We start from the raw sequence: 12,425 nt of genomic DNA, 5'->3' as shown, positions 1-12,425 counted from the left end.
AGCTCCTGCAGGCTCTGAGGGAGCTCATTGCCATCAGACTCCAGGTTTTCCCTGTGAGAGGAAAATCATTGAAACAATGAGAATGTCTGACTCGATTAAATAATTTTTTATCATTTAGTTAATTAGTTCAGCCACCAAAAAATTAACACTATGCCTTTCAGATGGAAACTTCTCTTACATTATGGATGCATGTTTTTTTTTATATATATGGGCGATTCCACAGTTTAGGCCTAACTGCAAGGACAACAGCCTGCAAAATCAAATCTTCATGGAGAAAGCCATTGTCCTCAGGTTAACATCCTGAGAAAACCTGGGGTACAGCTGTGTGAAAGGCAGGATAAATCTGGCAATGGTAAACTAGTAAACTTTGATCAAAGTTGAGTTGATTTAAAATTTAACGTATGTAACATGGACGGAAAAACAGTGTAAGTTCAAGCAGAAAGTGTACTTAATCTAATTCAGTTTAATAAAATTCTGGTTGAATCCCAGTTCATGTTTTGCTTTGTTCATTGGTATAGTTATGAGTCAAGCGTTGTGTATGGTTCACAAAACTGGTTATAGGACTTCCATGCAGGCAGGGTGGCCATCTAATATGATCTGTTCTATAAACTTAAAGGTGCATTTTTGAGTCTGGTATGTTCATAAACTGAAAGCCAGCAAAATTACTAACAAATACCACAGGTATATTTTTCTAAATTTATTTGCCAAATGTTGAAGACAAAGGAATTCCTTATTAACTCCAAGTTATAACGTGTGTAACGTGGACGGAAAAAATTAAACAATCCTGCAAGATTGCGTCTGTAACACAAAATAACACCATTTCATGAAAACTGAATAGAATAGAATAGAATAGAATAGAATAGAATAGAACAAGTTCATAACACATTAAAATAACCTGTCATCATACTATCAAATTTAAAGATCATACATCGTGAATGAAATAACATTTGTAACGGTAAATGGTAAATGGAAGGCAGTTGAGGCAGATAAATGTCAGTTAAGCAGCGGTCAGGGTGAACCTGATATCTGCCTGGTGACAATCATGGCATTCGGTATAACCTACTGTGACCGTGTCTTGCGGACCTGGAATGCTAAAACAACTTCAAACAAGTCAGCAACTTTGAATGGGTCATGTCCCGTTATGGTAACAGGTCCATAAAAGATCCACATGGGATGAACACACTCAATGTCGTCTCTCCTTGGCCATGAGAATGAGTTGCATGCCGGGTCTTTGTGTAGAAACTTGAACTTCACATGAGGGATGTCAACACCTTCACAGAGACAGTGATCTGTTACTCTTCCTATGTAATAGGTGCGGTCATAATACACAGCATAATAGCTGTCCTTCTTGAGGTCTGAACCTGCAGGCAAAAAGCAGGATATCAGAAAAAAATTATTTTTGCAATTATATGAGCACCTATTTATGAACCATAAACATGATAAAAGAGGTAGTGATTTCACTGCTTACATCTGTACAGCTGCTTCGTATCTAGCTGCCGTCTCTCTGTCTTCTCTCCACTTGTGGGCCTGTTTTGCACTCTCATGACTGTAGGACTGGACTTCTGCAAAATTATATTAGGAAATAAACTTAAAAAGAGAGAGAATGTTCAGGTCACATTTTTCATGTGAACTTTTAAGCTTCGTATGGAATTCCAGATGACGCTAAAATATGGACAATTACCTGAGACTCACTGTTCAACTGTGTTTGGGAGCAGCCAGCTCCAACAACAGGGTCAGTCTCATGTACATTTGTTGCAGCACTTCGATCCTGAAAATGATGTGAAACATTTGTTGTGTTAAAAAATCTGTACAATGATGTGTAAGGTGATTGAATGCTGTATACAATTTAATACATTTTTAGCAACTGAAAAACCATGTAAAAAATATATTTTTGAACACTTAGTATCTGTACTCACCTCATGCTGGAAATTACCACTTTCTAAGTCTTCTATGAGATCATCCACTAGATCACCCATTTCTGCAAGATCACCTACATCGGAGTCTGGGCTTGGAAACTGAAATTGAAAGAAATGAGTGTTAATATCAAAGCTTAAATTACACTGAAAACGTATAAAAAATTTCCAGTTTTAACCCCTATGACAAAGTGTTATCTTTTAGTTTTGATGTGTGGTACACTTTTTGAAGAGAAGCTGACAGGGCTTTTACCTCACCTGATACACCAGAGATGTCCAGGGATGGATCTGCATCTGGCTGTTTCTTCAGCTTGATTACCCTATCAACCCAGGGACCTGTGTATGACCTATCAGCACACTCTCCTCTGCCCTCTTCACATGCTTTGCAGAAGCAGGACAACCTGCGAGTCTGGACATTGTACGGCTCACGACCTCGAACAACATGAATTTGTCTTGTCCCTGGAACAGTGCAAACATCAACCCGGTCTTGACGTTCACGAACAACTTGCTCAAGAGGTACAAAGTAGAAACATAGCCTGGAATGACTGCAGGTACCAGAATCTAGAAGAGCAGGCTTTGTCAGTTCTTTCTCACAAAATCTAAAGAAAGATTCTGGAGAGTTGATGATTTCATCACTAGCCTTGACGGTACGAGCTGCTGCAGATTTCACCACGCCCCCTTCCCCATCACATGGAGACTTACCATGACGAGACCCAAAAAAGTGTCTTTCTACAACCAAATCTAGATCCTGCTGACCGAAGGAAATGTCAACAAAAGGAGTTTTAGACTTGTATTGTCCACTACATCCATCTGTGAACTGAATCATCCTGGACAATGCAAGTTGGCGAACTTCTTTCAGATGACCAGTGACAGCATTAACAAATACTGCGACAGCATGGGAATCATGCTTGGCATCATTTGACACAATTATCACTGAATCTCGTACTGGCTCTGGATCACCACAAGAACAAGAGTATAAACACACTACTGGGTGAATTGTAACCTGGACTTTAGCCCAGTGGGCACTCTGTACCTCGTTCTGTAAAAGGGATGTATAATTCTCAGCGAAGTCCATAATACAGACAACTGAATCTTTGGGGGGATTTTTCACTATTTCCCAGAACTTCTGCTGCTGCCATCTAGCTTGAAAAAGATGGTTGGGTAAGATCTTGAGCTCACTTTTCATCTCCTGGATCAATTCTTTAAGTTGGCCAGACCTGGGTAGTAGGGCCTTCCTAAGATTTCCACGCACTGTAGTATTTCCCCAGACCTGCCAGGAGACTTCTTCTTCTGCTGCTACATCTAGTGGTTGCAGATATGCTTCTACAGCATCAACACCGCATTCTTGACATTTTCGGTCAATACACGGTAACTTGTGAAGCTTTCTGGCATCATCTGAAGGTGGACAGACGGTGATGTCACTTGCATGGTATCGATCTCTGATTTTGCAGTCCAGATTTTTTGCTTGGACAACCTGGTTTATCACCTTTAACTTCAAGTCCATATTCTCACAATATTCACAGAGGCATTGGTTCAAATGGGCTTTTACATAGGGCAAAATGTGCTTGGTCGGAGTGTGCAAAACTTACTGAAGCACAACTTCATGTTGGGATTCTCATTTTGCCAGACAGAGTATGTGGATTTCATGCTTTTCTGCAGGATTTGCTTCTGTAAGCCAGTTTGTTTGCTGACTGTTTTCTTGTGAGGCAGTGTGGTTGATACATCAGGTCTTCTAAAAAATTCTTGCACAGAAAGCCAAATTGCATCACTTACTGCATCACAACGTGTTTTTTGTTGTTCTGGATCATGCCCTGCTTTTCTCAGACGGTCATACTTCCTAATGATCTTCTGTGATATTCCTAACTTTCTGCTAGAGGCATCCCTGACTTGCTTACTGGCAGATCCAAGGATGGCTGCAAGATTGGCATTAAACATTCTTCTATTGGCTGTGGACATCTGTTTGCAAGTTTGCTTCACATATCCTAAAACAGAATCCACATCCTTGTCCTTACCGCCAAGCATCATGTCATGGAGAGCAGTTTTTTTTCACGGGCTTGCAGATACAACTAAGCCAGCTACTATTGTGCCATACTTCTGTGGACTGTTTAGCATCAGCCTTTTTATCCTCCAGGTTGCCTTCCTTCTAGAAAAATCAGTTTTGTACCCAGAACTGGTAGACAAAACAGGTGTTGCATTTAGCTGACACTGTATTTGAACCGGATTAGATTCCTGATTAGCAGGTGTTGCAGCCCCGTGTGATTAGGTGGATTGTTATTGATGCTTGAGTCTTTCTTCGCTTCTGCTAACACCCTTTTCCTGTTGCGATCCTTTTCTCTCTCTCGTCTTTTCTTTTGTGCAGACATCCTAGTTCTCTGTTCACGCTTCTTGTTCTTAAAGGATTCCCTTCTTGCGGCTATTTTTTCCAGTTCACTCCTAGTTTGAGGCTTTCTTGACATGACACCTTGTGTTTCCTCACCCCCTTGAAGATTCTCTTTCTGGCGTTCTCTATACCTTCTCATCCTTTCACGGGCTTGTGCTTTCTGAATTTCCTTCTTTCCATCTGATAGATTCTTCCTGTACTCCTTCAATCTCTGTTGCTCTTCCAATCTATGCAGTACATACAATTCAGGGTTCTGCTTTAACTTAGCCCGGTACCTCCGCATTCCAGCAGCAGCTTTACTTATTCTTGAAACCACATCTGGACCATTTTCATTCCTTGGCAGGTTTCTCTCTCCTCCAGGACGCTCCATGGAGCGAAGCCTCAACTTGAGGAGACCTGCCATAATTTCTGAAAAAAGTAAAAAAAAAAAAAAAAGGTAATATATGTAAGAATATATGTATGTTTGCAAAGGATATCTATAAGAGTTATGACTAATTATTTTTTAACACTTGAAATTTATAATTATGTTTAATTATAATTATGCTCTGAACACCACTGCAAACTTAATTTACAGAATAGCTGTTTCATTTCTTGAATACACTTCTTAAATTAAGAATCTGAAATATGAATGATGACTGTTAGTCTCCATGTTCATGTCAATTTCAAGATAAAGATATTATCTTCTCTATGATAGGCTGCTATTTACATAGCCTGATTTACAGAATATGATGCTGCATGAATGGTGGCCTACAAAGTATTTGGAAAAGTTTTTTGATTTCACATTAGGCCTGCCGGTGTGTTCCTTTTAAAGGTGCAATGTGTGATATTTCTGAGGATCTATTGACAGAAATGCAATATAAGATCCATAACTATGTTTTCAGTGGTGTATAAAGACCTTACTTAATGAACCGTTATGTTTTTATTACCTTAGAATGAGTCATTTATATCTACATAACACCGGCCACCCCCTTCTATGAAGGTCGACATATCGTGACGTCATGTTTCTACCGTAGCCGACAGCGAACAAACAGCGCTACAGAACGCGTTTCGTCACTAACTTGAATGAGAAGCAGCAGAAAAAGACGCAGCAGAATACTCAGGTTGTCCCTGACTCTGCAAACGTGGAAAAAAACATGCTGTCTGAACGACGACTCGGACATCGTAACGTTAGCTATTTCCCCTTACCTAGCTGCTTTGATGCTCTTATCCATAGTTCTTATCTTATACTAACTAGCATGGAAACAGGCTATGGTAAAGCCAGTGAATAAAAGACTAACACAATGATGAACAAGTAAAAATAACAATCGCAATAACATGATGTTTTACTGAATAATTAAGTAAATATAATTTAATATAAAATATAATATAAAGAAACCTCTCTGCTGACTCAGACTCAGACCGTCAGACAACATCTTCCGATCCTACGTCGGCGCCGTAGCTTCTCATTCGAGTTTGAAATTTGAGGGATACGCAGTGAGTAACTGACTGTCTGCAATTCGCAAATCTCACCACTAGATGCCGCTAAAAATCACACACTGCACCTTTAAAATAATGAATATAGGCTACTTCAGACATTTATTAGGCATGGTGTGCTAAATATGATTAGGAGAAATAATACACAAAACTATAGGCTCATTCTACAGAAACGTCCACTTTTGGTATGGCAAGATGTCTTAAAATTGATTGATTTTTCTAACATTTAAACGTGCACCACATTATTAGACTACCCTTTGACTTTATGAATACGCATAAATGACAGCTTAATGATTTTTTTTGATTTTTTTGTGCATTTATTTAAAGACAGCATGTACCTTTTTTTTTTTGTCACTGGTGTTACCCTACTTCTTTGGCAATATTAAAGGTTTTTATGAAATATTATTTATAATTTTTTTCAGCACATGTAGTCAAGAGTTACCGAAAAATAATAATAATCCAACAAATAAGGAGATTATGTTTTATTTATTGTAATCAGGTTTATTATTGCTTGACACATTTCACGATTTCAATTTAATTTAATTCTTGTGATCTGATTTAATATTGACTCATTTGGATTAATATTCGGTACACAAGATTATTACATTAACTTTTCTCAAGAAAAAAAAAATCTCAACTAATGCTGTAAACATACACAGAGCTATCAGCTGGTAGTATTATTTAAGGTTAAAAATAACTCAAATGAAATATAATGCGTTTTTTTATTATAATAACAACTTTAATAAAAGTAAAATAAAATGTCAAGTAAAAATATAATAAATACGTAATATAGTACACATATTTAGCAAAATACTCTCTATAGCTCTTTTTTTCTAGTCAACTGCTAGCCCATATGGTCATTAAATTGCTTTCCTGAGGTAAATGTTAGGTGACACAGCCTAAATGTTCTCCAGTTGTTTTTATTGACCTCTTTCCGCGGTTGAAAAACAGTGATTGATCGATATTATGTATGAGGAATACATTTAGGTAAGTTGTACTGTATCTTTCAACATTGTTCATTCGTGTTTATTTACTATTAGCTAGTAGAGATGATCATTCACGTGCCGCTAGGGATCTGTCATGTCACATTTACAAGCGCTAAAACGGTATTGTTTGAATTTCGTAATAAAATTGACAGAATCTGAGAGCTGAGGATTTTTTAATATCATAACTAACCTGCTCTGTCTAGTCTGTCGGTCTCCGTGTCCTCGCAGAAAACATGCAACGTTCGAAGTTGGACAGACTGAAAATTTCCGTCAAAATTACGAACAAGATGTGCAGAATCTGTCAAAATGTATAAAACCACCATTCATGCATGCTCTTTCTCGATGAACACGACGCCATTTTCGGTCCGAAACCACTCACAATCATCCGACTTGCACACTCTTTTATCCTTTCTCACCACAATGATCCTATTTAATGTATACTTAACCAAAGTTTACCACGTTCGTATCATTTTAACGTTCGTAAACTTTTGGACAGAATCCACAAACTTACCCACATTCGTCGAAATCCGTGAAATCCTGTTAAATCTTCATCCTGCACAGAGCGACCGTGACCTAGACAATCTTATTTCTGACATGAGAACCGTTGAGACATTAGGAGATAGAAATTCAGCGTCAAAATAAAATGTTCGAGCGTTATGGTTTTTGGACAGAAAATCTCGGCCCCTGTTTTATCCCGATTTATTAAGAACTTATCATGTAGCAACCCAGATAGCAAACTGACTACGAAACGCATCCGCCGCGGAGGTACAGTGAACTCCGGAACGGATCCAGAAAGCGTATCCGAAACTTTTGCTGAAGGGGGCGGGTTTTCGATCATGATTGGGTGGAAATCACTCAACCCAATCTGGCAACACCGTTTACAGTCGACCCAAGGCGCGCACAATCTCAGCACGACGGACACGTGGAGCCTCAGCGGATTTTCTACAACATCACATAAAGGTATGCTCCCCTATTATTTTGTTTAGATAACTGCGCTAAGTTTTGCTGATTTACGTTACAAGCAAAAGTTTTTGTCGTTAACATGGTACAGAGATGGTTGCAGTGGGTCGTCAGTATTCAATGATCTGTGGTAACGCTATGCTAACAGGTGTAGTGAGCTTGTATGAAATGGAACTTAGCTAACTGCTGTACCATATTGCATACAATTGAAGCTAACGTTACTACTTACCAATACAACTGCTCATTTTAATACTGGGCTAGCTGCTAATGTTACAAAATAGAGCCCTCTTGCTATTTAGTGGTAAGTTAAGTTGCTTTGGCTATATATTCTCTATGCCGTAATGGTACAGTAGCCAAGCTAACTGTGTGTGTGTGTGTGTGTGTGTGTGTGTGTGTGTGTGTGTTTTAACCCTAGATACTTCTTAGCCTACACTGGGGAAGACGGTAAAAGTGACATGACCACAGGACGCAAGTACCCCAACATACACATGTTCAAATGACTGTGTGATATGCTTTAAGAACTATAATGCAACTTTAACATTAGCGCTCAATAGTTGAGATATCCAGCAGCTAACATCATGCGCGGAAGTTGACATTGGAAGGGGGTGGGGACGACACGAGCCTCGGTAGGACACGAGCACGCAGCTGTGTGTGGGAGCCGTTACACTTCCCTTCCCTTCCCTGCTGCTGAATACTTAAAGTGACTTACGGTACAGCAGTGTCTTTGACGACATGTGACCGAATGCCCTCTTGCCGTTTGCCCCCTTCCAGCTTATGGTCTTGGCCACTTCTTCAGTGAACATCCGAGAATACAGACAAGGTATAAAGCCCTGATGTAATAACTTGTACGACAATCTTTGCCCCATCTCCACCCCACACCCACCACTTTACCAATTAGAGTTGAGAGTGACAGGCAGGAGCATACCATTCTTTGTTTGGCTGCTGCATTGGCAGCATCTTTCAGGAATGCTTCAAGCTCATCCACCGCTTCCAGTGATTCGATCGGCAGCTGAATGCATTCAGGACACTCTGGCTCTTGAGCTGTTGAGGTGTTGAGCACCCTGCTGCTCAGCTGATTGACCTTGGCCACCAGCTGGTCCTGCTGCTGCTTAATGTGCTCCAGCAGGCTTAAAATGCTTGGTTGGAGGGGTTGGGGGTTGGAGGGGTTGGGGGTTGGAGGGGTTGGGGGTTGGGGGTTGGGGGTTGGAGGGGTTGGGGGTTGGAGGGGTTGGGGGTTGGGGGTTGGGGGTTGGAGGGGTTGGGGGTTGGGGGTTGGAGGGGTTGGGGGTTGGGGGTTGGAGGGGTTGGGGGTTGGAGGGGTTGGGGGTTGGAGGGGTTGGGGGTTGGGGGGGTTGGGGGTTGGAGGGGTTGGGGGTTGGGGGGTTGGGGGGTTGGGGGGGGGGGGGTTATTGGTGTCAAGCTTATACAACATACACAACACAATCACACAGACTTAAGAAACATTCACAGAGGACAACTGTAGGATGACTACGTATTCAGTATGCATAGAGCAGATAAAGCTAAAAGCTGGATGGCCCGGGGAAGAAAGGACTTCCTCAGCCTGTCTGTTGAACATGCTAGTGACAAGAGTCTGCCACTAAACTTGCTCTTCCGTGTAGTGAGTGGAGGTCATTTTGTGGTTTGTGTATGTGTTTTTTTGTGGTGGAGAAATAGAAACACTTTTTTTTTTTTTTAAATGATTAGGACATGAATACTGTTGTAAACTCAGAATCGAAGACCAGGAGACTTGGTTGTTTCTTCAGCAGGATTCTTTATTGAGATCAGCTGCAGTCACAAAGTCTGACTAAGTGAATGTTCTCTTACAGTTTAAATACATTTAGGGGCAGGGACCAAAACTTGGTGATGAGACAGGTTTAGGAACCGGTTCTAGACTGAGAGTGCTCCCCACCCTAATCCACTCAGCATCTCTATTCAAATGCTGAGACCCGAGTACAGGACTGGCAGGACTCTCTTGCTAAAACACAAACTCCAAGAGCCATTAAGAGTTTCAGTAAAACAGGACTGACCGGAGTCTTTTGCTAGAAAACTCTGATAATAATAATTTATACCTAACCTTAACATGCTAAATTCAATGTAAACCTAAATTAAACATTTTAATAAATTTGTAATCCCACAATACTCTCTGACTCTTACTTTCACAGAGCTCTGGACTATTTGCAGGGAGTTGGTGACTTGTCCCAGCAGATGACCCGGATTTGGACCTCTTTGGGGGTCGGTAGTCCTCCTCTACATCAGTGTCACCAAAGAAATGTCTGTTTAAATTAAAAAAAAGATATTTATCTACATGCAAATCAACATTTAAAGGAGACAGAGAATGGTTGAACAGGGCATTGATCTCTGTTCTGTGTTATGTGACTGAGAAAATGGCCCAGGCTCAATGTCGGCCCTTACAGACTCATAGACCTAAATGCACGTTCACGCTAAGTTCATGAGAGTTTAGGGTGTTTTGCTGTCTCGGTTGCCCACTTCACCCTGTCCCAATCATGCAAACAGCAGGGTGAGCACTCACAGCCTGGCAAAACTCATTCACTTTACAGCGTGAGTCAGTTAAAGGATTAGTTCACCTCAAAGTTGAAAATTGTGTCATCATTTACTCACCCTCAAGTTGTTTTAAACCTGTATGAATTTCTTTCTTCTGCTGAACACAAAGAAAGATATTTTGAAGAATGTCGGTAAACAGACAGACTTGGGTCCCATTGACTTCCATAGTAGGAAAAAAAATGCTATGGAAGTCCATGGGACCCAAGTTACAGACATTCTTCAAAATATCTTTCTTTGTGTTCAGCAAAAAAAAAAAGTGCGCAAAAACATTTTTGTCACTTATCTTACTCAAGGGGAGACCGTGAATAACCCAATTTCATAAAACGGTGGCATATTCTTTTAAATAGTGGTGGTAGTGGATTTGTAAGTGTAGGATTTGTAAAAACCACTTTGCCAAGAAACAACTTTGAGATTTGGCATACCAGATGATTTGATGATTCTGACATCATGTGTCTGCCAGTCATCCTGTGGCTCCTCTCCATGTTTTACAGCCCTATTTATTCTTTCATCGCTGTTATAAGTTGGCCACGTTGCACAACCATCCTCGTACCAGCTTTGGGGCACCACTGCTACGGTTTTACTGGTAACAAATTCAACTACATGGAACATCCTTAATGGAGAAGACAAGAAAAGAAACAAGTGTGAATGCACAGTTATTGTGAGTCAAAGTAAGAAGATCTAGAAGATTGTTTTTATTAATTTTGATAATATAGGGGCTCATGTGAAGTGTCAACTTGCACAACACTGATACTGACACTGATACTGACAGTTGACACCTGAAAGATGATTAACTTCAGCAAAGTACTTACAGCAACTTATCAGCCCGTTTTCTGATGCAGCAGAACCACTGCCAGCAAGTCAAACTTTGGTCAGTCCTCATACCCTGATCTAAACTAGTCATGCTATGATTATGATTGGATTAATGAAGTAACTAACTAATTAATGTCTGAACTAATAAACAATTAATAAAAAAAATAATAATATTTTTTTTTTTTTGCATGTTAATGTTGGAGAGGAAAGGCCACAAAACCTTCCCTGTGGGGCAGGGCGACACATTTCCCATCAAGCTCTGAAACATTGGCAGCCTTGATGATCTCAGATTTTTCTGAAATGATGTAAATATTCAGTGTATCCGAGCTGAATGGGTAGCTAAAGAACAATGACTTCCTTCTATATTCCTTCTATATTGCATAAATGCCCCCTCAATGCATTCCACAATATTTTGGATGCAGACAATGTCATTTCCAAGCCTGAAGATGTTATCACCAGTCGATGTTCTGAGAGTCCACTTCTCAGTGGACATCTCGCCATACTGTGCCTTGATGGCCATCCCCCTAACAATAGGGCCCACAAAATGCTGCCATCTTAAAGTGCTGCCAGGTAATGTGACCTCCCGAATTTTTACTTTTGACAGACGACGAATGATCTGTGCCAAAGGATATTCCGGTTTTCTAACCAGTTTTTTTTATCTTCTGCAGATAATTTTCATGTGGGAAGGCAGAGAAGGAGTCAAGGCGACCATGCTGCTGAACTTCACCTGCCAGATGGGTTATGCAGTGTACATTATACACAACGTGGTGTCTCCCATAAAGTGTAGCAAAGTGTTGCACAAACGACTTAAGTAAAGTGTCAGCATAATCAGTGAGGTGGGAAAATTTTGGGCTTGCTAAGATGGAGATGCCAGAGAAGAGAAGCATAAAATTCTGATACAGGTCTTTGTCCAGAAAACTGGCCAGCATTACAGGTCCAGTGTACAAAAGAAATTGTCTTAGCTCAGTAGCCTTCCAGCGATCCAATTCTCTAAGAGATCGCAGCTTTCTGGCAAACTCCACCGGAATATAAGGCCTCATGGATACCAATTTAGCAGACATTTGTTCAACTATAGTTGCAGGGACACGGACAGTCAGAGGACCACGAAGCCACATATTGAGCAAGCGCCTAACGATACCCAAGCACACGAGGTGCATGTAATCTAGGGGAAACTGTGACACCATGCCAACCCCAGTACCCTCAAATGCATATGGCCCCTCATGGTGATGTATCTCATCTAACCTGTCATTGAAAGACTCATCCGTCCTTAGTGCATAATCTTTACATGGAAAACTCATTCGGCTCTGTTCGTGTCTACCAGGGTTTGTGCATTTATCACAG

The 12,425-nt window shown here is 40.6% G+C and overlaps 1 protein-coding gene across 1 annotated transcript; it reads right to left on the bottom strand.

Annotated features, from left to right (window-relative positions):
• Positions 1-709: 709 nt before the first annotated feature.
• On the bottom strand, positions 710-2,739 carry LOC309497260 (uncharacterized protein; the record flags this gene model as incomplete). Its single annotated transcript, XM_082167489.1, has 5 exons — positions 710-1,361; positions 1,469-1,562; positions 1,682-1,768; positions 1,917-2,015; positions 2,167-2,739. 5 exons carry the CDS (start codon positions 2,737-2,739, stop codon positions 1,060-1,062), a joined length of 1,155 nt encoding a protein of 384 aa, XP_082023615.1. The 3' UTR covers positions 710-1,059.
• Between the last annotated feature and the right edge of the window lie 9,686 nt (positions 2,740-12,425).

The sequence above is a fragment of the Leuciscus leuciscus genome (genome assembly GCF_965113295.1).
Source record: "Leuciscus leuciscus genome assembly, chromosome: 4".
Classification (NCBI taxonomy): Eukaryota; Metazoa; Chordata; class Actinopteri; order Cypriniformes; family Leuciscidae; genus Leuciscus; species Leuciscus leuciscus.
Note: the sequence above shows the minus strand (reverse complement) of the source record. Positions and strands in the feature narration are given on the sequence as shown.